We start from the raw sequence: 23,014 nt of genomic DNA, 5'->3' as shown, positions 1-23,014 counted from the left end.
TTCCACCTAGAAACAGAAAGACCACAAACAAACACACTGATATACTCTAAAACGTTCAACCTCACAGCCTCAAAATATCTGTTTAGGAAGTGTTGTGTTTCTAAATTCTGCTGAAAGCATTGACAGACATTCTCTTACAAGGTTGTGTAAAAAGCAGCCTGTCCTCTGAGCTACTGAGAAATCTTCCTGAACAAAGTTTCTACGTGTAAATCAGCTCAACAAAAACTAAAGCCTCAGTCAGAGATAACAGGTATCGCAAATTATAAAGAACTTTCTTTGTTAACTCAGATTTTCTGCTTCAACCTCACATAAAAAGGGAAGTTTAACTCGTCAGGTGACTGAAAATGAACGGCTTGTGCAGTTCTAGATCCAAAAGTAGGATGTTTCAACTCATGTTTTACTACAAATACATGCAATAATAAATAAATACAATGGCTGGTTGTTAGTTTATTCACTATTAATGTAATTTTATACACTGGATTGAACTTGAGCAGTGGAAGAGAGAAGGAATTTAATGAAATTATGGAGATTCAGAGAGGTAATGTTGCACAATGTTAAGTTAAGCGTGGTTTAATTCAAACCAGCTGAATGTTAAACTTCAGTGCAGCTCAACCGGTTTCAGTTAACCTTAAAGTAAAATAACTTTTTTAAAAGCTAAAATACACAGCAGAGAAATACAGGTTGAGAAGGTCATTCTAATAATGAGGACAGCTGCAGCAGCAACTAACACAGGTGTTCAGCGGTAAGTTAGCCACCTGTGTTAATTAGCCCGCTAGCTAACTTAGCCGCTTAGCTAGCTAACGCGTCCGGACCAACTGCTCAAACACTACAAAACACAACTCTTCACAAGTCGCTGACTTAACGTACAACAAAATAACGCTACAGGTTAGAAGTATTTATCTTCTTACCGTGTTTTACTCCAAAAACAAGGTCAACAGCAGCCACAGATGCTACCAGACGTGCCGACCATAGATATATAGTGAAGCCTAGATACGCTAGCGCGCTGTCTTCTATATTATCTATGGTCTGACCAATCACTGCTCTCTGGCTCCGCCCTCTGAGAATCTTGTTGACGTTTGGCTCAACACTTGCTGATGACCACTTCCGGTCTCAGAAAATAAAAAAACGGACCTTTTTTCGTTTCTGTCTCTTACTGATTTTACTTTCTTGTTATTCTAAATATAAAACGAAAATCAAAGCATTTTTTAAAAAAAATCGTATATCCCTTTTTGATCATGAAAAGGAAACAAGCCTTGTATTTCAATTTTAATTTTTGTATTTTAAAACGAAAATCAAATAACCACTCGTTTTTTGTTTTTCAATACCCGTTTCAGAACGGAAAATCCAATTACCAGATCCGTACACGGACCGTATATTCACTAAATACACTATCCTGTGTATTTAGCCCACATTATGAAAAAAACTGCAGCATTCTCACATGCTGTACAGTTTCAGGGTGGAGCCACACACATTCTTTAGTGTCCAGTGGTGTCAGTATGCCAGTAAGTTTTTATTCTTTTTCACTAAAATCATTTTCGAGCCATGAAATACGGTTCTTCAACATCTAATATCAAAGGAAAGGGCCGTAACATAAAACTTCAAAAGAAAAAGAGAGTTTTTATTTGAAATTCTCTTTTTGTATGTTGTAATCAGATCAATTATCATCAGAGAAAATCCAAAATTTCTTTTGATTCCATTGGTGCAAGCACTTGGCAACAGTGGGGAGGAAAAAAATTCCGGTAGCTGGAAGGAATGAAGAAAACCTCCAGCAGTACCAGGCTCAGGGAGGGAAGTCATCTGCTCCAACTGGCTAGGGTTTAGGAGGCCGCTGTGAAGGAAAAAACTCACACACAAATAGACATTTCTGATTGATTCTCACCTAAATGAATACATTTTCACACACAGTTAAGCACTGCTGTAAGCATGCATTATCTGTAGGGTATTTCTTACTGAAGCACATTTAAATTACCAGTGCATCCTGCCTCCCCCTTGCTTCCTAAAAAGTCTCCTCGTCTCAAGGTATCGTTCACTTCTGGTGGGCTTTGGTTTCTCGTCTTCTGGTGCGGACTCTCATCTCTTTTCCGTCTTCTTTTTCGGTGCTGAAAGAAAACAAAAAAACCAAAGCGCAGAACCGGGACTATTTTGGCAACGGACACAATATTGTTAATATTTAAGTGTGGCAGGTGACAATATCTTTAATATATCAGTCAGCAGGCCAATAGAATGAAGAATATGAATCAGCATCTATGAAACTCACCTTTTTGCTGGATTCTTTGTCTCATTGAGTCAATTATGTGAAATGTCTGTATCAGTTGAGCGAGCCTCTCACATTCACCATGATGAGCTACACATTGGCAGCTGTTCATACTGTAACTGTTTTTTACCAGTTACTTTTATAGTCTCCTCTGGCAGCGAGGAGACTATAAAACTACATTTATAATTTACATTTTCTTCCCAGTTTTAACCCCTTGAACTCTGGTCATTGTCACTGTCAGCTCCACAGTGGGTCCAGGGTGGGTGCATAAACACACATGAACCACCACCACATGCTGTCTGCATTCTTTTCAACATCTGACAGAGCACTGTATAATGCTTCATTTTATCACAGATGCCATTTAATTATCACCATTTCGAGATATCACTTCCCTATGTGCTTACAGTGACCATATTGCACAGTCATGCAGTATGTGCCTGAAATGATGTGGATGAAAATATTTTTTTAACTGCATGTTGTATGAAGTTTATTGAGGCCCTACTGTAAAAACAAATTTTACATTTAAAAAATGTATGGTAAAACATTTGAAGGCTTCCGGCTCATTGTATAATATGTACTACGTGTGGTGACAGGTAGGGGGCGCACAGACGCCATTCTGCTTTTTCACATAGGAAGTGTATCATCATCCTCTTCCTCTGCTGCTCCGGCGCCTGCTACACGAGTGTTCACTTTTTCTCTCTATACGGGAGGCGCAGTAAACATACTGGACCGACTGGCAGCACGTAGCTGACAAAATGGTTAGTATATTTCGGTGAACGTTTTCTACGAGCAATGATTTGGTTCGAATTATGGCCATTTTGTTGCTGGCGCTGTGAGCTACAGTTTATCTAGCGTATGTACCGGGGCTAATGCTAGCTTAGCTCTCGTGTTAGCAAGACATTTTGGCTAATGGTAGCTGCGTGATGTAGCTGCGTAATGGTTTACCGGCCCCTTGTATAACTGGATAGGTGATGTTTTTGTTAAGATAAGAAAGCAAACACAACGTTAGATGCTGTGTGTAACCACAGACTGCAGACCAAATGTATTTCTTCTTTAAAACTCTCTTCTTTGAGTGATCTGCGTAATTGTATACAAATAATTTCGCTATTGTTCTTCACAGAAACCCATCCTACTCCAGGGCCATGAGAGGTCCATCACTCAAATCAAGTACAACAGGGAAGGAGACCTGCTATTCTCTGTAGCCAAAGACACGGTGAGTCTATAGTAATTAAGTTAGTTAATTTAACATGCATTTTTATTTAGAATCTTACAACTTATTTTGTTTATCTCTTGGTAATGTCCAATTTTAGGTCACCAACGTTTGGTACTCTGTGAATGGCGAGAGGCTTGGTACCTACAATGGACACACAGGAGCTGTGTGGTGTGTTGACTGTGACTGTATCCTTCATCAGGAAACATGTTTGTATATGATACTTAATCTCAAGAAAATTAAGGGTTTTGTGAGCACTTACAGCAGTAGACATGATCGCTTTTAAAGGAGACATCGCATTGTTAAACTGTTATACAAGTGCCAACAAAGTTTTGTTGTCAAAATGCAATGGCAATAAACATCCTTGATTCTTGATCTTTGATCCTTCTGCATATCATAACGGCAATGAGTTTTTTTATTTGACAGAAATTTATGCTTGTTCCTGTTATTGTGATCATTTGATAAAAACAAAAATGTCTGTTATTCTTGAGCAAATGAAACCACAGGTAACACAAATAATTTTAAAGATATATTTTGTTGTCCCTTTTCTAAAAATATCAATACTTATAATTCAGGCACTAATGATCCTTTAAATCTCTTTTGAGGGGGATCCTCTAATGCTGTGATACTGTGTCTGTACTGTGGTCGCTGATCATGTACATGTGTGGTTCCTTAACGTGTCGTCTCTCAGGGGACACTAAAAACGTATTAACAGGATCTGCAGATAACAGCTGTCGACTATGGGACTGTGAGACCGGTGAGTAAAAACAAGTTGTAATAAAGGGTGGTGCAGTTGTCTTTATGCAACATGCTGAACTGGGCTGGTTAATTGTGAGACTCCTTGTATAAATTTTTCTGCCTGCTGTTAATGAGTCCATTACCTTGTTAAGCCTGCTTTGTGTCTTGTGTTCACAGGTAAACAGCTGGCCCTACTCAACACCAATTCTGCTGTCAGAACATGCGGCTTTGACTTCAGCGGGAACATCATCATGTTCTCCACAGACAAGCAGATGGGTTACCAGTGCTACCTGAACTTCTTTGACCTGAGGGATCCGCAGCAGATAGGTACATACCACACACACACTTGTTTTACTCAGCAGGCACACTGACCTTGATAAAGGGCTAGCCATCGAATCACAAGTTTGAACATAATTGCCTTCTTATTATTGGTTTCTACTAGGTTATAACTCACATGTGCCTTGGTTTTAAATTGTTAAAAATAAATTTTTGCTCTTTACAAATACGTAATAAAGTGATGAAGTCAGACCTTACTGTATGTAATTTACATTTCATACATAATATTTACACTTGTGGCAAAAAAGCTGCTCAGCCACATTGTAGTACCTGTCAGTGGTATGAAGAGGAAGTCTCTCTTCCTGTCCTTGCAGATGACAACCAGCCGTACCTGTCGGTGCCTTGCAGTGACCACAAGATTACTAGTGCTGTGTGGGGACCTCTGGGAGAGTTTGTCATTGCCGGCCATGAGAATGGAGAGATCAATCAGTTCAGCGCCAAGGTTTGAAGCATTCAGCACTGTTTTATAAATAAACCGGAATGGGGAAATACCTCTATGACAGTGACTGTTACAACTCTCTCAACCTGGATGTTGTAACTGTGTTTTTTCGTGGACAGTCCGGAGAGGTCCTGAAGAAGGCCAAGGAACACTCCAGGCAGATCAATGACATCCAGCCGTCAGTGGATCTCACTATATTCATCAGTGCCTCCAAGGATAACACTGCAAAGGTAGAACACTTAAACACAGCCACAATAACTCACTTTAATATTTGGATCACTAAAACCTTATGTTTGTTCCATGAAACTGGCTTATCATTATCAGATTTTTGGCTTCATGACAAATTCTCAGTTCAATCAGATTCCTAATCTTTTATTTGGACTTTGCCACTGACTGTTGGGTGTCTTACTTGTTTCTTTGTAGTTGTTTGACTCCACTTCTCTGGATCACATCAAGACATTCAAGACAGAGAGACCTGTCAACTCTGCTGCTATCTCCCCCATTATGGATCATGTAAGAAATGGCACACAATGCTGCATGAACTGTTACAACGTGCACTTTGATTTGGTACTTAGCGACAGAAAACAGCACCTCCTTACTAACCTTATACACTTGTGTGTGGGTTGTGATTCAGGTGGTGATGGGAGGTGGACAGGAAGCCATGGAGGTCACCACTACCTCCACCAGGATTGGCAAGTTTGAGGCCAGGTACGCTAAAATGTGGCAGTTTGGTTGCAAGTTCCCCGGATTAATACTAATACTTAAAGCTCAGTGCTTCGAATTTATACTCTGCAGGAACCAAATTGTCACTTATTTGATATCCAATCACATAGCAAAACATTTAGATGACATCACTTGTACAAGTTAGATTTTGTAAAATGTTTAGTGCTAACCTGTCTTCTTTGCTGTACCCAGGTTCTTCCATGCTGCCTATGAAGAGGAGTTTGGCAGGGTCAAAGGTCATTTTGGCCCAATCAACTGTGTGGCATTTCACCCTGATGGCAAGAGGTACAAGATGGCCATGCTTTTAATACATTGCCCTAAAATGTAGTCTGTTTAACACTATTCAGTTGTCTCACCACCAACATTTTTCTCCTACTGTGGTTGTTGTCTACAGCTACAGCAGTGGAGGAGAAGACGGATACGTAAGGATTCACTACTTTGACCCACAGTACTTTGACTTTGAACTGGAGGCGTAAACAGCCAGTCTCCTCAACCCCACAGCTTCAACTAACATCACTCAGTCCAGTCTGGAAGAAGGAATAACAAACAGTGCATTTACAACCAGCTCACCTCACCTCTCATCTTTCAAGTTTAGTTGTAAAGGCTGGGTGCCAGTGATTGAATTCAACCTGTTTACTTCTCACAGATTGCTTCAAAATAAAGGAAGAGAGGTCAGGAGAGGTTTGTGACTGCATCTTCATGACAAGTGTGGTGTTTTTTTTTTTTTTTTTAAAGCAATTTTTCCAACATCATTTGGAAACTCTTGGTAGCATCAGGAACAGCTGGATTTCAATATTGGTGCCCTGGATATGCAAAGATTTTGCGACTGGACTTTAAACCACATACTCCTGAATCCTTAAGTGTATTTAATTTGCTAAGAGTTTGAGTTATTGATGCATTTGTTTTGAAACCATTCCACCATAAAACAGCTTAATGAAGTTGTCTGTGTGATCTCTGCAACTCTCTACTATTCAGTTATAAACATGAACTTGCTCACCAGAGATTTTTGTCTGCATAATCCTCTCATTGTAATAGCAGTTAAGTTTAACTAAGGTATATTCTGGCTACTAATATGTGGGAAAGCATTTTAAATACAGTTTAGACAGTCTCAAACTTTCTCACGTGTAACCTACAAATGGCAGGTTTGGGTAAAAAAATTTAACTCATGGGGCAAAAGTGGATCCGTTTTCTTTATTTTTTTATAACAAAGTTATGATAATGCACATTTCACAAGGATAGAACTCCAAACAACCACATGTAGAGGGCCTCACTGGCTTACTCCACCTTTATGTATAATGGTACAAAATATCTAAAATAAGTCATTCACTCCCCAACATAAGCCTCTAAAGAGGTTCACACTCATTCATCCATGAACATACAAACAACTGAGGAAGAAAATAAAAGGAAATGACATCTAGGAAGGCGGCCTAAAGGGACTGACTGTATTCATGATTTAAAATAACTTACTGAGCAGAGATGAGGGACTGTCTGGGCAAAGGCAGAACAGTATGTACATGCTAAAGGCGACATCATTCTAAACATGCATTCACTGATGAATTCACAGCAAGGCAAACAACATTTTGTCTACTGCTGCTTATTCTAACAGTATCATGTATCATAAATAGATGTTTAAAAACTAACAAAAGCCTTTTTTTGCATGTGAGCACTTGACTTGTAAATCATCTACATCTCTGCAGGTATTTTAGCTGCAGCCCCACATACAGGTGGAATTCTGAAATGCCAGGATAGGAACAGTAACACTCTGGGTGGGTTTTCTTCATAGTAGAGCAGAACTGGTTCACGCAGCAGCTCAGAAGGATTTGTGGCATTTCTGTTATTTTACATGAAGTGCTTAGTGGGTGGGGTTACAACAGAAATGGGCCTATCTTCAACAGAAACTTTAGCCTGAACCAACGATCATATATTCAGCTGCAGCTGTGCAACACCCACCCACTGAGCTTGGACACTAAGCAATGCAGCGTAAACCAGGTTTGCAGACAGGATCACATAATAAAACAGGAATACAAAAAGGTCCTATCGTTGCAGTAGGAGAATAAAGGAATCAGTGGGGCTTGAGGACAACAGTAACATCACCCATTCTTTCTTGTACCAGACTTCAAGTTGTCTTCACCTCTTCTTTTGGTCTGAAACAACCAGTTGAGGAGTTGAAATACATCCTTTCGAATCAACAACTCAAAGTTATTTTAATATCTAAACTTTTTATCTTTTATGTCAGCAACCGCATAACAGGGTAGCACAGAAACAGCGTGCCTGATGTGAGATTGAAAAGATAGAGCTGTGTCGAGGATGGCACCCAGACTCTTTAAACGAGAAAAATGTGTGCTCCTCTGAGCAATTTGAAAGCCACGAGAGAGTTGGCTGCAACCATGTGACCAGAGACTTTTTGGTTTAACTGCAGGCTGTGTTCACACAGAGCCAAGTGGTATGTAAACAAATTAAAAGTGTGAGGAGTAAAATATCTGTAATGCAGTAACAGTAACCATGTTTTTTCAGTGCTGGTAAAACCTATGGAAACTTGAAAAATGTTGTACATGCTGATTCTAATTATCCTCAATTTTTGGAAAAATAAGTACCCAAAGAAATCAGATGAAAGCATATTGACCAGCTAATTGACCTGCTAATCTGCAGACTACCGCCCGACTTGGACCACTCAAGATCAATGTTTCTTACCCTGATGTATCCATCTTCTCTTCCTCCTTCTCTTCCTCTTTCACTTCTAGAAACCAAAAAAACATATATCATTATTAGGGCTGGGACTTTAACGCGTTAATTTCGATTAATTAATTGCCGCGAAAATAACGCGTTAAAAATAGCGCGATTAATTGCGCCCTCCTCAGTTCTCTCATTTCTGGCACACCGGTAACGCTGAGCCCAGTAGGTGGCGGTAATGAACCTAAAGTCTGTTTGTAGCCATGAAGAAGAAGCACAGGAAGCACTGAGTGAAGTCAGGCACTGGTGAACAGTGAAGGAAGACGAGATTGAGCTTGTTGGGCAGAAATTTTCCTTTTAAAAATCTTCCCGATGGCAGCTTGGATAAAAGCCTGGTTGTGTGCAAATTGTACAACAAAGAGTTTTCTGATCACTGCAGCACTTCAAGCCGATGGTATCACCTCAATGTAAAACATGTTGCTGTTAGCACCAGAGCTAACATTAGCTATGAGTCATGCTAACGGTGTAGCCATCCCATAATAGACCACTTTTCTAGACAGTGCTTGAGTTTACAGAAAGTCTTAAAATGTTGAACAAAATCGCTATAATTGCACTTAGATTTGCAGTAATCTGTGAATGTAGCAGACAGATGAAAAATGCAGATAAATAGAAATGAAACATTTTTGTGGTTTAAGTTTTACTCCGTTGAGGCTCTGCCTCCTTGGAGGAGGAATAACCTAAACAACAAAAATATCTCTTTTAATAACTTAATTATAAACTTTTTGTTTATAAAAAAATTACATAAATAAAAAATGATATTCCTATAAAAAGAACCATCAAAATTGCACCATTTATCAGACCCAGAAAAGATGAAAACAGAATGAATCTCTGGATTTTCAACTTTCTGATGCTCCTTGAACTACTTATGCTGATTTTATGTGCCATACAGTAGAAAAAAACATGTAAATTCAGGCTTTAATTCATCAAAATCACTTTTTTCTATATGTCCCATTTTCCTTTTTTAAATAAATTTTAAATTATAAACACGTATATGTCTATTCATTGATTCAACTGTCAACCACAATTTTATTTGAATTGAAAAACTTCACTTATTGTGTCAAATATTGCTATTTGACAAAACTGCAATTATTGCGATTAATTAATTACAAAGCCTGTAATTAATTAGATTAAATTTTTTAATCACGTCCCACCACTAATCATTGTATATATATTGCTACATATTTTTTTGACATTGTTAAATGCCACATTGTCTTGTGAAGAGTCTCACCTTTCTTCTCCTCTACTTCCTTCTCTTCTTCCTTCTTCACTCGTTTTGCCTTTTTGTGGTTGGCTGCATTTCTGCGTCCTCCACCCTGCCCTTCGGCCTCATCCTCAGAATCTGAAAACTCCTCCTCACAGGCTATCCTCTTGTCATGGGCCCGGACTGAAACACAAAACACAAACAGTCCACATGGTCCATTAATTTCCCATAAAGTATTATATTGTAAATCCACACCTCCCCTCAGTGTGTATGTAATCAGTTTGTGTCAAATCAGACTGAATTCAGGAAATATGTTACTGCATAATCTTTGATCAGATTTTACTAATTTACTTATCAAAACCAAGTGGCTAAATTTTCTGAATTTCTGAAGTTGTCAGATCTAGGAATTTTTGTAATTTAGCCCAAAACAACATCTTATCTGGGAACCCGTTCTAAGGTTCAGTTGCTTCAGAAACAAAAATCCCACAGCCATGACATTTTGTGAGGACACAGGATTGTTTCCAGCAGATCTAAATGAATGGATGTCTCCAGCAGAGTCCATGCTTTTAATCATTAAAAACTAAAGATTTTCAAAAGAAGGTGGTATGAGGGCATCAGACATCCACGTTTCCTACCAAAAACAGTCTTTGGACTGACATCTCACCAATTTTTGAGGCCTCCAATATTAGTAGAAAAGGATGTGTGGCAAGTAATATAAGCCAATGTATCAGGCGGGAGTTGTATTTGAGGGTAAAATTGCAAAAATCCCCAGGTCTGAAAAATATTAAAATTTTCAACAATACTGCCAAAATATTTCACACAACTTGGTTTTGGGTCTCAAATGACATAAGTAAACTCAAAAATCACAAAATCTGAGACGCTGGAATAACACCCACTATCTGAAATGACACAGACTGATCTCATTTCATATAATCGTATCTTTAAGAAAAATCAATTCTTGTAGATGTTTCTTACTAGAGACACGTTTGTCTGGGTCTTCCTCATCCTCGTCTCCACTGTCTGGGTGAGGAGCGTCCTCTGGGATCGCCTGTATCTGGACACCGGGGGCGTGAGGCAGCATACGGAGGTTTTCAAACAGACGCTGTTTGATCTTCTCCAAGTACTCGTTGGTGTTCTGGTTGGTCATGTTGGAGGGGCTGATGTGGAGCTTGAAATCAGGCCCAAAGTATTCAAAGTAATCGTTGTAGGGTAACTCATTGGGGATTGAGCAATCCAGGGCAACAGCAGTTTCGTAGGTCCAGCAACGGGCCACGTTGCGAATAGTGTAGCCTCCACCACCCAGCATCAGCAGAGGGAGGTTGAAACTTTTGATGTACTCAACACACTTGGCATGACCTTGGAGCATCAACACATACACATGTTAAATTCTCAATATTGGAAGAGCAGCTATCAGTATTGTGCTTGGACTGTAAGGTTTGTTTATACCTTTAATGGTGAGGTTGAAGCAGCCCAGTCTGTCTCCAGAAAGTGAATCGGCTCCACACTGGAGAACCACAGCACTTGGCTGGTACATCTCCATGACTTTAGCCATGATCTAACACACAAACATAAACATTAAAAATATTGGTCAGAGAATGAGCCTGAATATTAGTAGTTCTTTGTTCAGTTTTTTATAAATAGTATTTCCATGATAAAAGAATACTTACAGGCTTGAAGATGGCTTCATAAGACTCATCATCAATGCCGTCTCTAAGAGGGTAGTTTACAGCATAGTACTTGCCCTTTCCTGCACCTATATCCTGTAATCATTGGAAACGTCATTGAATTATTGCTCACACATGTCCGAAGTACACAGATGATGTTTTAGATTAGAAAAAATGGCAACAAATATTACAACAGAAAAACTAACCCTCAGGTCTCCAGTGCCAGGGAAGTACTCCCCATACTTGTGGAATGAAACGGTCATGACCCTGTCCGTGGTGTAGAAGGCCTCCTCCACACCATCACCATGGTGGATGTCAATGTCTATGTACAACACCCTCTGGTGGTATCTACACAGGGCACATAATTCAATTAATGATACATTAACCCTCTGAGCCCATAAATTTGTCAGGTTTAAAAGGCATGTGTTTTTTATGACCAAAATTTTTATCAGATTGTTTATCAGATTTTACCAAGACTAAGCTAAAAATCATCATAATTCAGCAAAATCACTTTATTCTACACGTCTCATTTAAAATTCTGCACACAGCAAGAAAACAAAGCTTTTGCTATAAACAGATTCTGTAAAAAAAGACAATCAGTCAATGCAACTGTGAAACTATTAATGACTCTACTGTAGAATGAAGAACCACCTGTGTATGCTTTGAAAAATGTTCTTGTGGATTCCATTTTTCCCTGTAATTTTTGTAAAATAAATATAACAAATTATATTCAACATTATACTGAACTTTTGTTTGTTCTTTCTGAGGGTTATGATCCTGCAGATGAAAAAATACAAACCCCAAAAAGGTAACTGGCACCAAAACCTATGACCACCACATACATTTGTCATCTGCTCATCATAAGAACCTCCACAAGTTGCTTAAAGTACATTTGGCCACCTTTACAGCAAGGTGAAAATGCTGAGTGTCTGTCTTAAACTAAACAAATGCAAATGCAAATCAACACAGTCAGAAGAAACTCTAAAAATCTTGTACTGACAAATGCACTCCATGTCATTTTAAAAAGGCAATCCGGTGTTCGGCATCAAAACTATTGTGAGCATCAGACATAAACCTCTATGTGAGCTCACTGAACAATGAAAACAGCAGTGGTAAAAAGCTTACTTGAGCAGCTCTAGGATAGCCAAGACGATGTCATTGACGTAGCAGAAACCAGAGGCTTCAGACTTCTTGGCGTGATGGAGTCCACCAGCCCAGTTGATGGCAATGTCGGTTTGCTGCTTGTTCAGCTTCACAGCTCCAGCTAGAGTAAAGCAAAAACAATCAGAATGCATCTGATGGGCATGCATTGGTCTCACAGAAACTGCTTGTTGAATACACTTCATGTGTGTCTAAAAATATTTTATGTCTTAGAGCTTGCGCTTGCTATAAAACTTCCATAGTACCATACTTGTGAGTTGTTTTTATGCTCAAGTTACTGTAAGATTGTTGACATGCTGCAACACTTAACAACTTTAATAAGAATCCTTTAGCAGGCGCTGTGTGCTCTCACTCTCACTTCTGAAGGACTATTACTAAATGGTTAAAAATACAATCCTTTGACCTTGTCCAAGACACAAGATAATTACTCCTAACTTTAAAGTCGTTCAAAACATATGTTCTGGAACCGGCTCTATGCACAAAGTCATGTATGTGCCTCATGTATGAGAACAGTGTGCAAGGGTCATGTGGTGCAGTTAGAATAACTTACCCACAGAGCCACCTGTTGAGAGCTGGCAAAACTCAAACAGACCATCAAACACTGGACAGTCCTCTCCGACATTAACTATTAAGAAAAAAAAATGAGGGAGAGAACAAGACAGATACCTTTAATACAACTGAGTAAGAAGAATGTGTTACTGTACTGTGCATAAGAAGAAAACACAACACTCACATCTCTGCATTTGTTTGCTGTACTCAGACATGTTGTCTGGTCGGATGGACCTCAGGAACTTAATGTAGTCGTCACTGTGGTATTTTGTCATCTCTTCACCACTGGCTTTGTGTGGTCTCTGAAATCACGCAGAAAGATAACGATTGAGAAAGTGAGGGCTGGCACTTTTCCACTTGTCAGTAACTGGGTGTGATCAAAGTTTTAGCTAGGATGTGTTACGGACAATCTTGCCAAGTCTCTAGGAGCAGGATTAACCCAATATTCTAATGTCATATAGTTAATGTACTTGTGCTATTGTACTGATTTCGGAGAGCTGATGAAATATGAAACTGACAGTCACAAACTACCTATAATTAAAACCCATTTTCTCAATCAACAACTAATTGTCAAGCTCTCTAAGTGGAAGTCACACCTTTGAATTCATGTTATGCAAAAAAATCTAAAAAAATCTAACTAATTTTGTAAGCCTCCATTAGTGTGACTTGACATGGTATATATCACTAATTTCACAACAATCTGGTTAAAATATAACATTGTTTGCTTCAACACAGATATAGAGAAAATATGTTCCAATATAACAAAAATAAAATGCTGACCTGAAAACATTATTTTTTTTGGTCACAAAGCAAATGAAAACACAACAGACACTTTTAAACTTTGAATATCTGGTAGTCTGAGGTCAGTCAAAACTCTCCAAATTTAGACTCACATTTGAAAATTTTCATTTTTTCCCCTGCTCCATGACAATGAACTGAATGTCATTGGGATGTGAACAAAACAAGATATTTGATGAAGTCAACTTGACCTTTGGAAAACACTGATTGACTATTTGACAGTGAACTTTTCTGACATGTTATTGACAAAGCAACTAATTGATAAAACTATCGACACATTAATCAACCATGAAAATAATCACCCCAATTTCCTTGAAGCTTGATAATTCCTGATTGATTTCTAGTCAGCCAAGTTTGTTTTATGCTTATCACTGGTCAGATAAGCGTAATTACCACCTGACTCATTTGATCTCATAATAAAATGTAAAAAACATACAAGTGATTAATCAGTAAAAGCTGCAAATACAAAACAATTTACACACCAATTTACCTTACTTGTAATAATTTAAATGCGTGCAATTTATAAGCGCCAAACTGAAAACCCCTATTAAAAATGTTCTCAGCATATATACTTTTGCCAGCTGACTCCTTGAATAAAGACAATGACAACTGTGAGATGCCTCAATAAAATTTAAGGTGTATGCATCTACAATTTTAGGAGGGTCTAAGTGTATAACTCACATAGATCTCCATTTTCCTGTATAGTCCATAGTTGAGGAGGAGGTTGTGTGTCATGCGGATCCTGTGGGGTTTCATAGGGTGGCCCTGGCCATAGTAGTAATTTCCCACATCACCTATGGAAGAAACCAACATTAAGACACGTTCAAGATCAGAAAAAGGTATACTGATGTGATGTAGCTTGGCTCTGCTGTATGATAATATCTTAATTAAAAATGTGCCCTGTTATTTGCAAATGGTATACACATTTGAGTGAACAGGGATAGTGAATTTTATGAATCTATTTTAAGCCAGATTCGACAAACCTATACTGAACAATACACTGTGGAAGCATGCACGAATTGATATCAAACCCTGACACGATCCATGTGTCTGTCCTACAGCTTTGATTACCAATATGCTTACTCAACTAAGGTTTATATGCGATAATGACAGATACTAAATGGGCAGATGTTTTAGCACGAGTCGAGTGTCGTCATTTAATTAACATCAAGACAGCTTGTGACTGCCATGGTTATAATTATAAATCTAACATTCATTCATCTGAACAGCAATTACTCATAACTGAAAGAGAAATACAGTATAACTGAAAAACACTTATTTCTACAGGACCATTTTTCTAAATAACACTAATCAAGCTGGAAACGGGTGCATCGGTCTCCTCTGGTCGCAAGTTGTTAGCAAGTTGGAGGATCACTGATGTGATTAGCGCCGGTAGCTTCATGGCTCCTGTGTTCCCACAATGACCACATTAGCTCATATGCAGTCCTTGTAATTCTCTACAATGCTGTAGTAAATTAAGGAAACCAAAACGGTTATTGAATAACTTGAAACGCGGATTAAAACCAGATGATTTACAGCGTGCAGTCGAAAGCTAGCAGCTAACCAACCATTCCATGTAGCTAAAACAAGCTAGTTAGCCAACCGAGCAAGCTAACGTTAGCTTGCTATACCGGCTAGATAGCCTGGTCGTATGGCACACTTTTTAAAAAGAGAAATACAAATGAAAAATACTAAACATTTACACGCCTCCACGGCCGCTTCAATAATTAGAGAAACCAAGGTGCAAAAGTTGAATATTTACCGTCATAGTAATAGCAAACTTTTTTCTTTGTTCCTTGAGACAGCGCCATTTTACACCAATTACCCCTCAGTGCTCGCCGGCTTCTCTCCTGCACAAGGGAGCTCGCGCTGAGCTCTCGTCAACCAATCACAGAGGCGCAGCCGCCCGCCTGGGAGGCGCCGGTGACCGAACCGAAGACCACCGAGACTGACTGCAGCCCCAGCCTGACAGACGAGTGTGTCTAGACTGCTGACTGTATGTACAGATAAGGACCATAGAACACAGCAGAGAGCTTATACTCAGTTCAGTAGCTGTTTCATGTTTATCAGCAAGCTTCAGATAAGTAATTAATTTCATTAACCTTCATGTTAGCGACAGAAGGTTGACACGGTGGCTTTAGGTCATATCCATCTTCATGTATTACTTCTTTTTACTTGAATAACCATTTTTCAGTTTTATCTTTTTGTCTTAATTAGACGATGACAGATGTCTGTGTGAAATCAGACAACTCTTTTGTTTGAATTCTTATGCAGTCTAAATACATACATGAATATGCATTATAATCTATCTATCTATCTATCTATCTATCTATCTATCTATCTATCTATCTATCTATCTATCTATCTATCTATCTATCTATCTATCTATCTATCTATCTATCTATCTATCTATCTATCTATCTATCTATGTATTTGTCGATCTTGGACATTTGGAGTTTCTGATTTGCTTTCTAAAATATATATCCCTACATTTATTTTATTTGTATATTTCATGAGTTTCCAAGAGTGAAGGACCACTTTTCAAAAGATTTTTTAACAGAGCAACATCTTGAAGTAGATGTATCTTGTGTAGGTTAATGTATTTTGTCCGTAAAAATGCTGCATTTTGCATAAGACGTTAACATATATTTCTATTTAAACATAGCTATAAATATGATTTGTAATAGTCATTTCCTTTATCATACTGTAGCTTACACTGACAGTGATTTAAGGTTTCATATCCTGTCTCTTAGACCTCACTGAAGCAGATCAGAAAACAGACAATGGGGATCAGCGTGGTGGTGTTCCACAGAATGACCAGCAGGTAGCAGTACAAGCTCATTTGTGTTTCACTAACTTCCAAATCTCTGCAGACCCTGTCTCTGCTGAATGAGAAATGCAGCACTTCGGAAGTGATCAGTGACAGAATCTCACATACCGCATGCAGTGCAAACAAAGCAGTGATGTACAGAAACAACAAAACAGTGCAGAAGTGAACTGTATATGGAGCAGTTATTTATAATAATCCACGGCTCATTGTATCATCCGTGTATCTTCAGTGCGCGAGGATGTGGATGGTTTTGCACAATTTAGACTGGTCTTGTGATGGTCTGACTTCCAATTTCAAGTCTGTTAATAAAAACAAAAAAATCTACTGTTTGAGGGTAACAAATGCATGTGTTAGAAGAGCCAAAGAGTTGTATCAACTGGGAGCTTCAGCTTTAGTTAAATAATTCATAATTGTTTGAAGGCTGGATCCAAATGTAGCTCAGATCTCAACTCATCATATCACCATGTGAACTAGGTCAGTTCACCCAGAGCAGGGCTGCTGTGTTCGGTTAGCCATTTTCAGGAGGCTGCTCGCCTTCAAATGGAGGGAAGAGTGTGGACGTGGAGGGGAGGGGGCAGAGGTAATGGTGCTGATCTCAGGGCCAGGGAACTAATAGAGGGCCAGGGGTCAGTGGAACTAACATTGGAATGTTAACGTGTTCAATTATCTCTAAACCAATCAGCCAAAACTGAGTGGGTGTTAAATAGGAAATCACAGATTATGACCCGTCTGACACGTGAAGTGAGTGCAGTGTGTAACAAATTGTTCCCATCCATCCATCCATCCATCCATTATCTATCTATCTATCTATCTATCCATCTATATCTATCTATTTATAAAATCCTCGTTATGGTCGCTGGGGGCTGGAATCTATCCCAGCTGACTTAGGGTGAAGGCAGGGCTCAGTCTATTACAGGACTACATATACAGACAAACCATCACACTCACATTCACACCTACGGACAATTTAGAGCCACCAATTAATCTCAGCATGTTTTTGGACTGTGGGAAGAAGCTGGAGTACCCGGAGAAAACCCACGCATGTACAGGGAGAACATGCAAACTCCATGCAGAAAGATCCCAGGAAAGCGGGAAGGCCGGCACACGAACCGGGAATCTTCTAGCTGCAAGCGAAAGTGCTAATCACCGAGCCACTGTGCAGCCCCAGATTGTCCCCATACGAATAAAAATATTAGACTTTTATAGTGACTGATCAACATAGCAGTAAAAGTGCTATTTTGTGTTTGTTTCCGGCTTAATTGTTTTTCATAACCATTACTTCAGGCCCCAGACGACAAGTTTCAAGAAACCAAACACACTTGCATAATTTTTGTATTGAAAAGTGAATAAAATGCTACAAGTTCATATTACAATTTACTTTTTAACTACCTATAATATCGTGTACCAGCTGCTTGTCTGTACCTCACAGTATGGTGCTGGATCTCTACAATTCTTTACATACCACTGTGGGGTTAAAATTGAGTGATCATCAGTCTAATAAAGGCTAATAATTAAATGAATGAGTACAGTAAAACTTTGTTGATGTGAAAGTTTGGACTGTTCAGACTTACTGTGTCGTAGCAGACACAAATATAGCACTAATAAATGTTATTACTCCCGCTCTACTGCTCAGGTTTCTCACCATGTATTATATTCACCTGGGGTGAAATCATTTGCTGCCACAGCTCTTTCTTCATGGAAATGACTAACGTATTGAAGCAAAACAATGTAGGTTTTGCTGACTGACAGCACCTGTAGCCACAGGTACTATTATGGAATAATAGTAAATGTAGCAGAAATAGAAAAATCACTTCAATGTCAGTTATACAGTAAAATCTAATATTAACTACTATTCACAGCAGATCAAGAAATACTACAGCAGGAAATGTGTTGAACTGTCAAAGAGTGTCTTTTTTCTTTATGAATTTGGCAAATTTATCAAGACTGTGTTTTTTCCAGCAGTATAAAGTAAACTTAGTCATGTACCGTACTTACACACACTTTCAAGGTGCTTGTGCTTTACTTCATTTTTTTAATTTAATGCTACTTTCTACTTTGGATTCAATACGTTCCAATGGACTTTTTACTCCACTACATTTATCTGAGTTACTTTACGGCAGACTATCAGAATATAATGAATGATTTCTAATGAATTGCTGTACATTTGATCGTATATAAAATGAGTAAAATTAGCTCAGTCTAACGCAATAAATGTTGCTTGCATGTTCATGGATCAGCAATAGCTATCCAGTAGTATACGATGTAAATACAGATCACTGACTGATCCCATTTTGTGCCTAACATGTACTTCTATTTTAGGTCCATTTTGCTGATTAGATTTATATACATTTACTTCATTAAGGTTTGGAATGATTTTTTCTTGGAATTAAGTATTTTAAAGTTATGTTATTGCTGCTTTTACTTTAGATTATGGTTATTTCATCTTTCAGAAGTGATGTAGTTTCACTTTAAACTGGGTTTTGAGGTCAAACATGAAAGGGAGTAGCACAGTTGCTCCAATTGTTTAATCTTTGCACTTCCATTTCTCTGATATGCAGCCATAAATGCAATAACAACAATATAAAATATCAGATTCAGTGGAGCAGCCTCTAAAGTGCATTTTCTTCATTTTCAATCTGTGCAATAACTAGACAGATTCTCATTCTTGCTGTCCTCCTACAAGGCTACTATTACTGGTGATTAGTGCTATAAAAACTTTGCATATGCAAACAGGCTCCAGACCTTGTTACTGAAATGTGCTACTTTGTAACAACTAACATATTGCATGATGGAAATAACCGTAAAGACACATAAACAGGCAGGTAACCAACATTTATTTACCATTATCAACTTTACAATAAAACCAGTAACATCTGTCAACATTAGCAAAATAAAGAACAGAAATCAATCCAATGTATTTACAGAGACAAAGCAGATTCAGGCTCACACACGACAGATAAACAACTCTGCTTCATATCAAACCGCAACAGTGAACATAGCAAGCTTAAGTGTTCTTTTTTTCATAGTAAGGTAAAAATCAAAATTGTCTATTTTTTTTTCTTTAAACAAACAAGACATAGCTTCTGAATCTTTAAGATGGTTCTCTATAATACACCACAAAATACTTCAAATTTGGGTTAAAATATAGGAATGTAAAAAGTTGGCGAGTCTCTTAATTTTCTGATTTCATGTTTTTTTCTCTATTTAACAGTCATTTCAAGTGGTGGTGGTGTCCTAGTATCTTATCTAGCATCTTTCCTTCAGCAAGGAGGCATCTTGATCTGTAGATTTTTAGGGAAAAGATGATTCGACTCCATCCTTCTGCATTCATCCTTCATCCATCTATACTTCAGGGTGTCATTAGCTGACATTCTAGCCGTTAAAATCCATTTTCCACATAGCGACCAACTCACAGCCTCAAACTCAGTCCAGGTCCAGATGTCAAGCAGTAACCAGGGAAGTGATCTAGTGAATCTAGTCTGTCGTCTTGTTATCATGACGAAAAGTGGCACGTCGAAGGAGTCTCTTACATACATGTGTATATATTTACATATACATATATCCATATACATATGTATACATATACACATATATATATAAATATATATATATATATACTCTTAAATTTTCTCTCTCTCTCTTGAAAAACAGTTCACCCAGTTCATTGTGAGCAAAAGGTACAATCACTCCTTCTTTTCAGAGGGAGCGGGGGTCGAGCTGCTCTCCTCTGTTGGTTTCGTGGCCTCAGGGGCCGGAGCAGCAGCTGCCTCCTTGGCCTCCTCCTTGGGGGCCTCCTCTTTAGCTGGCCCCTCCTCTGCTTTTGGAGCCTCAGCCGGAGCGGCAGCGGCAGCGGCAGCTTCCTCCTTCACCTCCTCCTTCTTCTCCTCCGCTGGAGCAGCAGCTCCATTCTCAGCGGGTTTCTCCTCAGAGGGGGCGGCAGCAGCCCCTTCCTCTTTCACAGCCTCGCTCTTCTTGCTCTTCTTCAGGTTCAGTTTGAAGTTGAAGGACTTCTTCAGGGAGAACTTCTTCTTCTTCTTCTTGGGGGTTTCCTTGGCTGCAGCCTCGCCTTCAGGTTTGGCAGCCTCTCCATCTGCAGCAGGTGCTGGCTCAATAGCGTCACCTCCTGCGCCGCCTTCGGGCTCCTTGGCTGCCTCGGCTGAGCCATTGGTAGCAGCAGCATCCCCGTCAGGCTTTGTAGAGACATCGCCATTGGTTTTCACGTGTCCATTCTCCTGGAAGAAAGGTCAAAAGATAAAAATGTCAGACAACTTGTCTGTTTGCATGGTTTGAATGGTTTTACGTTCAAAACATCTCTGCAAATGCATAAAATTCGAAGAAAAAGTATTTCTGCTGTGTATTTCTCATTTCTTTTCAGAACATCGTTGTGCTCATCAATTAACCACCGTGTCGCCTGGCTCAGAGGCGACGCCTTGCAGTACCCTAATCAGCCGATAGGCGGCGGTAGCTGCCCACAGACCGCCTGAGGTACCAGACAGACAGGCTCAACAAAGACCAGGCTGGAGCCCATCGATGAGAATGAAAACACTAAAAATTAGTTGCTTTCTCCCGAAAAAAAAAACAGAAACACTAATATTTAAAGATCTGACTTAATTTAATATAATTAAAATAATAAAAGTCATTCAGAAATCAATTTACATTTTTGTTACTTGATGACTGTGTGGGTAATTTACCTTCATAATAACCTATTAATGGTCACAAGCATCACATCGACGACTAAATATGACTCATTTGACTTATATTGAATTTTGGAAAGTCCCAGTCGGCAGCAGAGGTGTCCAGACGACAGGCGGCTTGTTTTTAAGCAGGGAGGAGTATAGTAGACTGCCTACGTGCGCCCAGGCTGCCCCCCTCCCCCTTTATGCCTGGCAATATCCAACACGTTGTGCGGGTTTGGGGTTAAACCTCAGTCACATACAAACACATACTCGTTTTAACTTGGACAACACACAGACATAACTTCCCCTCACCGACTAATGTGTGACTTTTCGGGGTCCTCTGAGAGCAGCTCCCCCTCAGAGGCGATGCTCAAAGCCCCACCTGACTTCCAAACATGTCCTCACATCCAAGTTTAATCAATTCAACGTCGACTAAATTAGCTAAACGCGAGTTTTCATGAGAGAAAACCAACTTTTATTCATTTCTACTAGTCTCCTCCGTTATTAAAACCCCCCACAGAGAGCCAGCAGGGTGTAATTACCTGCCCGTTGGTCTTGACAGTCGCAGCATCGGCGGAAGCAGCGTTCGCCTCCGCGGCCACCTCTCCCTTGGATGACTGGGATCCCATTGTCTTCGGTGAGTTGCGGTGTCTTCTAAAGCAAATTAAAAAGAAAAACTAAAAAAGAGTGGGTTTTAAGTTAATCCAACCCCAGGGCGAGTTACGTATCCAGCGGTGAAAGGAGGAAAAGTGCTGGGTTGATTTTTTGTCTTCAAACGGCGGCTACGTCCCCTCGGTCGGTCCAGTGGTCTGACTTGTCACCCCGGTAGAGAGAGACCCTCTAAACTCAGCTCGCTCAACGCATCGCTTCAACATACAGCAGGTTCAAGGCGCCACCCTGGGGCGGGGCCTGCCGGGTTTACGACCAATCCAGCGCCTCCTCCCGTCCGCTCTGGCCAATCCCCTCTCACGCTCCTAATTGTCCCCGCCCCCCCCGAAGACCCCCAGCAGCGAAATCAATTCTGCTCAACTAAATCCAGTGTTTTATAGGCATGAAACTACAAAAACAACGCTGACACGGCATAAAGATAAAAGAAAGAACACCTTCACCCGTGAAATCATTTACCCTCTTTTTTTTTATTGCAGTTTGCTGTTGCTTTATGTGTGAGTTTATTTACCTTTATTGTTGTGATGCTTGATTATCCACTAAAAAGATAAGATCAGGAATATTTACCAAACTTCTGACTAGTGAGACTCGACTATAATAGGAGAAGAATGAGGTACAGTACTGATTAGTTATTACAGCATTTGTGTGTGGAAGTGTGTGTAGAAGTTGCAATCACTGTGGACCTGCCACACTCCCAACTTACAACTTCACGTTAGTAAATCTGCAGTGGAAATAGATGTACAAGCTTTAAAACTAGGTCTGTTTTCTTTCTAACTTTATTCACTGTAGCGGTTCACTTGCACAAAATCCAGACACATCCATACCATGTCAATAAATAGCAATAGTGTCCACTAGAGGTGCGACTAATATTATTTTTTATTGTAAATTGATCTAGAGATTATGTTCTCATTGAATTGATTATTTTGTCTTTGAAATGTCCTAAAAATGACAAAATTGCCTATAAACTGCCTTTTTAAAATCTCAACATAATGTATTTACACTGCTTGTTCTGGTCAGCCAACACCCCAAATAATATACA

The 23,014-nt window shown here is 39.3% G+C and overlaps 3 protein-coding genes across 3 annotated transcripts; 1 reads left to right on the top strand and 2 right to left on the bottom strand.

The window, feature by feature from the left end:
- The first annotated feature begins 2,871 nt into the window (after positions 1–2,871).
- eif3i (eukaryotic translation initiation factor 3, subunit I) lies at positions 2,872–6,638 on the top strand. The gene is made up of 11 exons (XM_023286171.3): positions 2,872–3,012; positions 3,375–3,467; positions 3,565–3,652; positions 4,156–4,221; positions 4,380–4,529; positions 4,853–4,980; positions 5,097–5,207; positions 5,401–5,490; positions 5,612–5,685; positions 5,893–5,985; positions 6,095–6,638. Exons 1-11 carry the CDS (start codon positions 3,010–3,012, stop codon positions 6,174–6,176), a joined length of 978 nt encoding a protein of 325 aa, XP_023141939.1. The 5' UTR covers positions 2,872–3,009; the 3' UTR covers positions 6,177–6,638.
- Positions 6,639–6,876: 238 nt separating this feature from the next.
- LOC111579063 (probable histone deacetylase 1-B) lies at positions 6,877–15,721 on the bottom strand. Its single transcript, XM_023286167.2, has 12 exons — positions 15,566–15,721; positions 14,485–14,597; positions 13,190–13,307; positions 13,007–13,081; positions 12,421–12,559; positions 11,502–11,643; positions 11,299–11,391; positions 11,078–11,186; positions 10,607–10,987; positions 9,659–9,814; positions 8,392–8,437; positions 6,877–7,844 (listed from the first exon to the last, which is right to left on the bottom strand). The coding sequence occupies exons 1-12, from the start codon at positions 15,612–15,614 to the stop codon at positions 7,817–7,819; spliced, it is 1,449 nt and encodes a 482-aa protein (XP_023141935.1). The 5' UTR covers positions 15,615–15,721; the 3' UTR covers positions 6,877–7,816.
- Positions 15,722–19,450: 3,729 nt separating this feature from the next.
- Positions 19,451–22,161, bottom strand: marcksl1b (MARCKS-like 1b). Its single transcript, XM_023286172.3, has 2 exons — positions 21,852–22,161; positions 19,451–20,865 (listed from the first exon to the last, which is right to left on the bottom strand). The coding sequence occupies exons 1-2, from the start codon at positions 21,936–21,938 to the stop codon at positions 20,317–20,319; spliced, it is 636 nt and encodes a 211-aa protein (XP_023141940.1). The 5' UTR covers positions 21,939–22,161; the 3' UTR covers positions 19,451–20,316.
- Positions 22,162–23,014: the final 853 nt, after the last annotated feature.

This window comes from Amphiprion ocellaris, chromosome 15, assembly GCF_022539595.1.
Source record: "Amphiprion ocellaris isolate individual 3 ecotype Okinawa chromosome 15, ASM2253959v1, whole genome shotgun sequence".
NCBI classification, from domain to species: Eukaryota; Metazoa; Chordata; class Actinopteri; family Pomacentridae; genus Amphiprion; species Amphiprion ocellaris.
The sequence above is the reverse complement of the archived record's forward strand: the minus strand, read 5'-3'. Positions and strand labels throughout refer to the sequence as shown.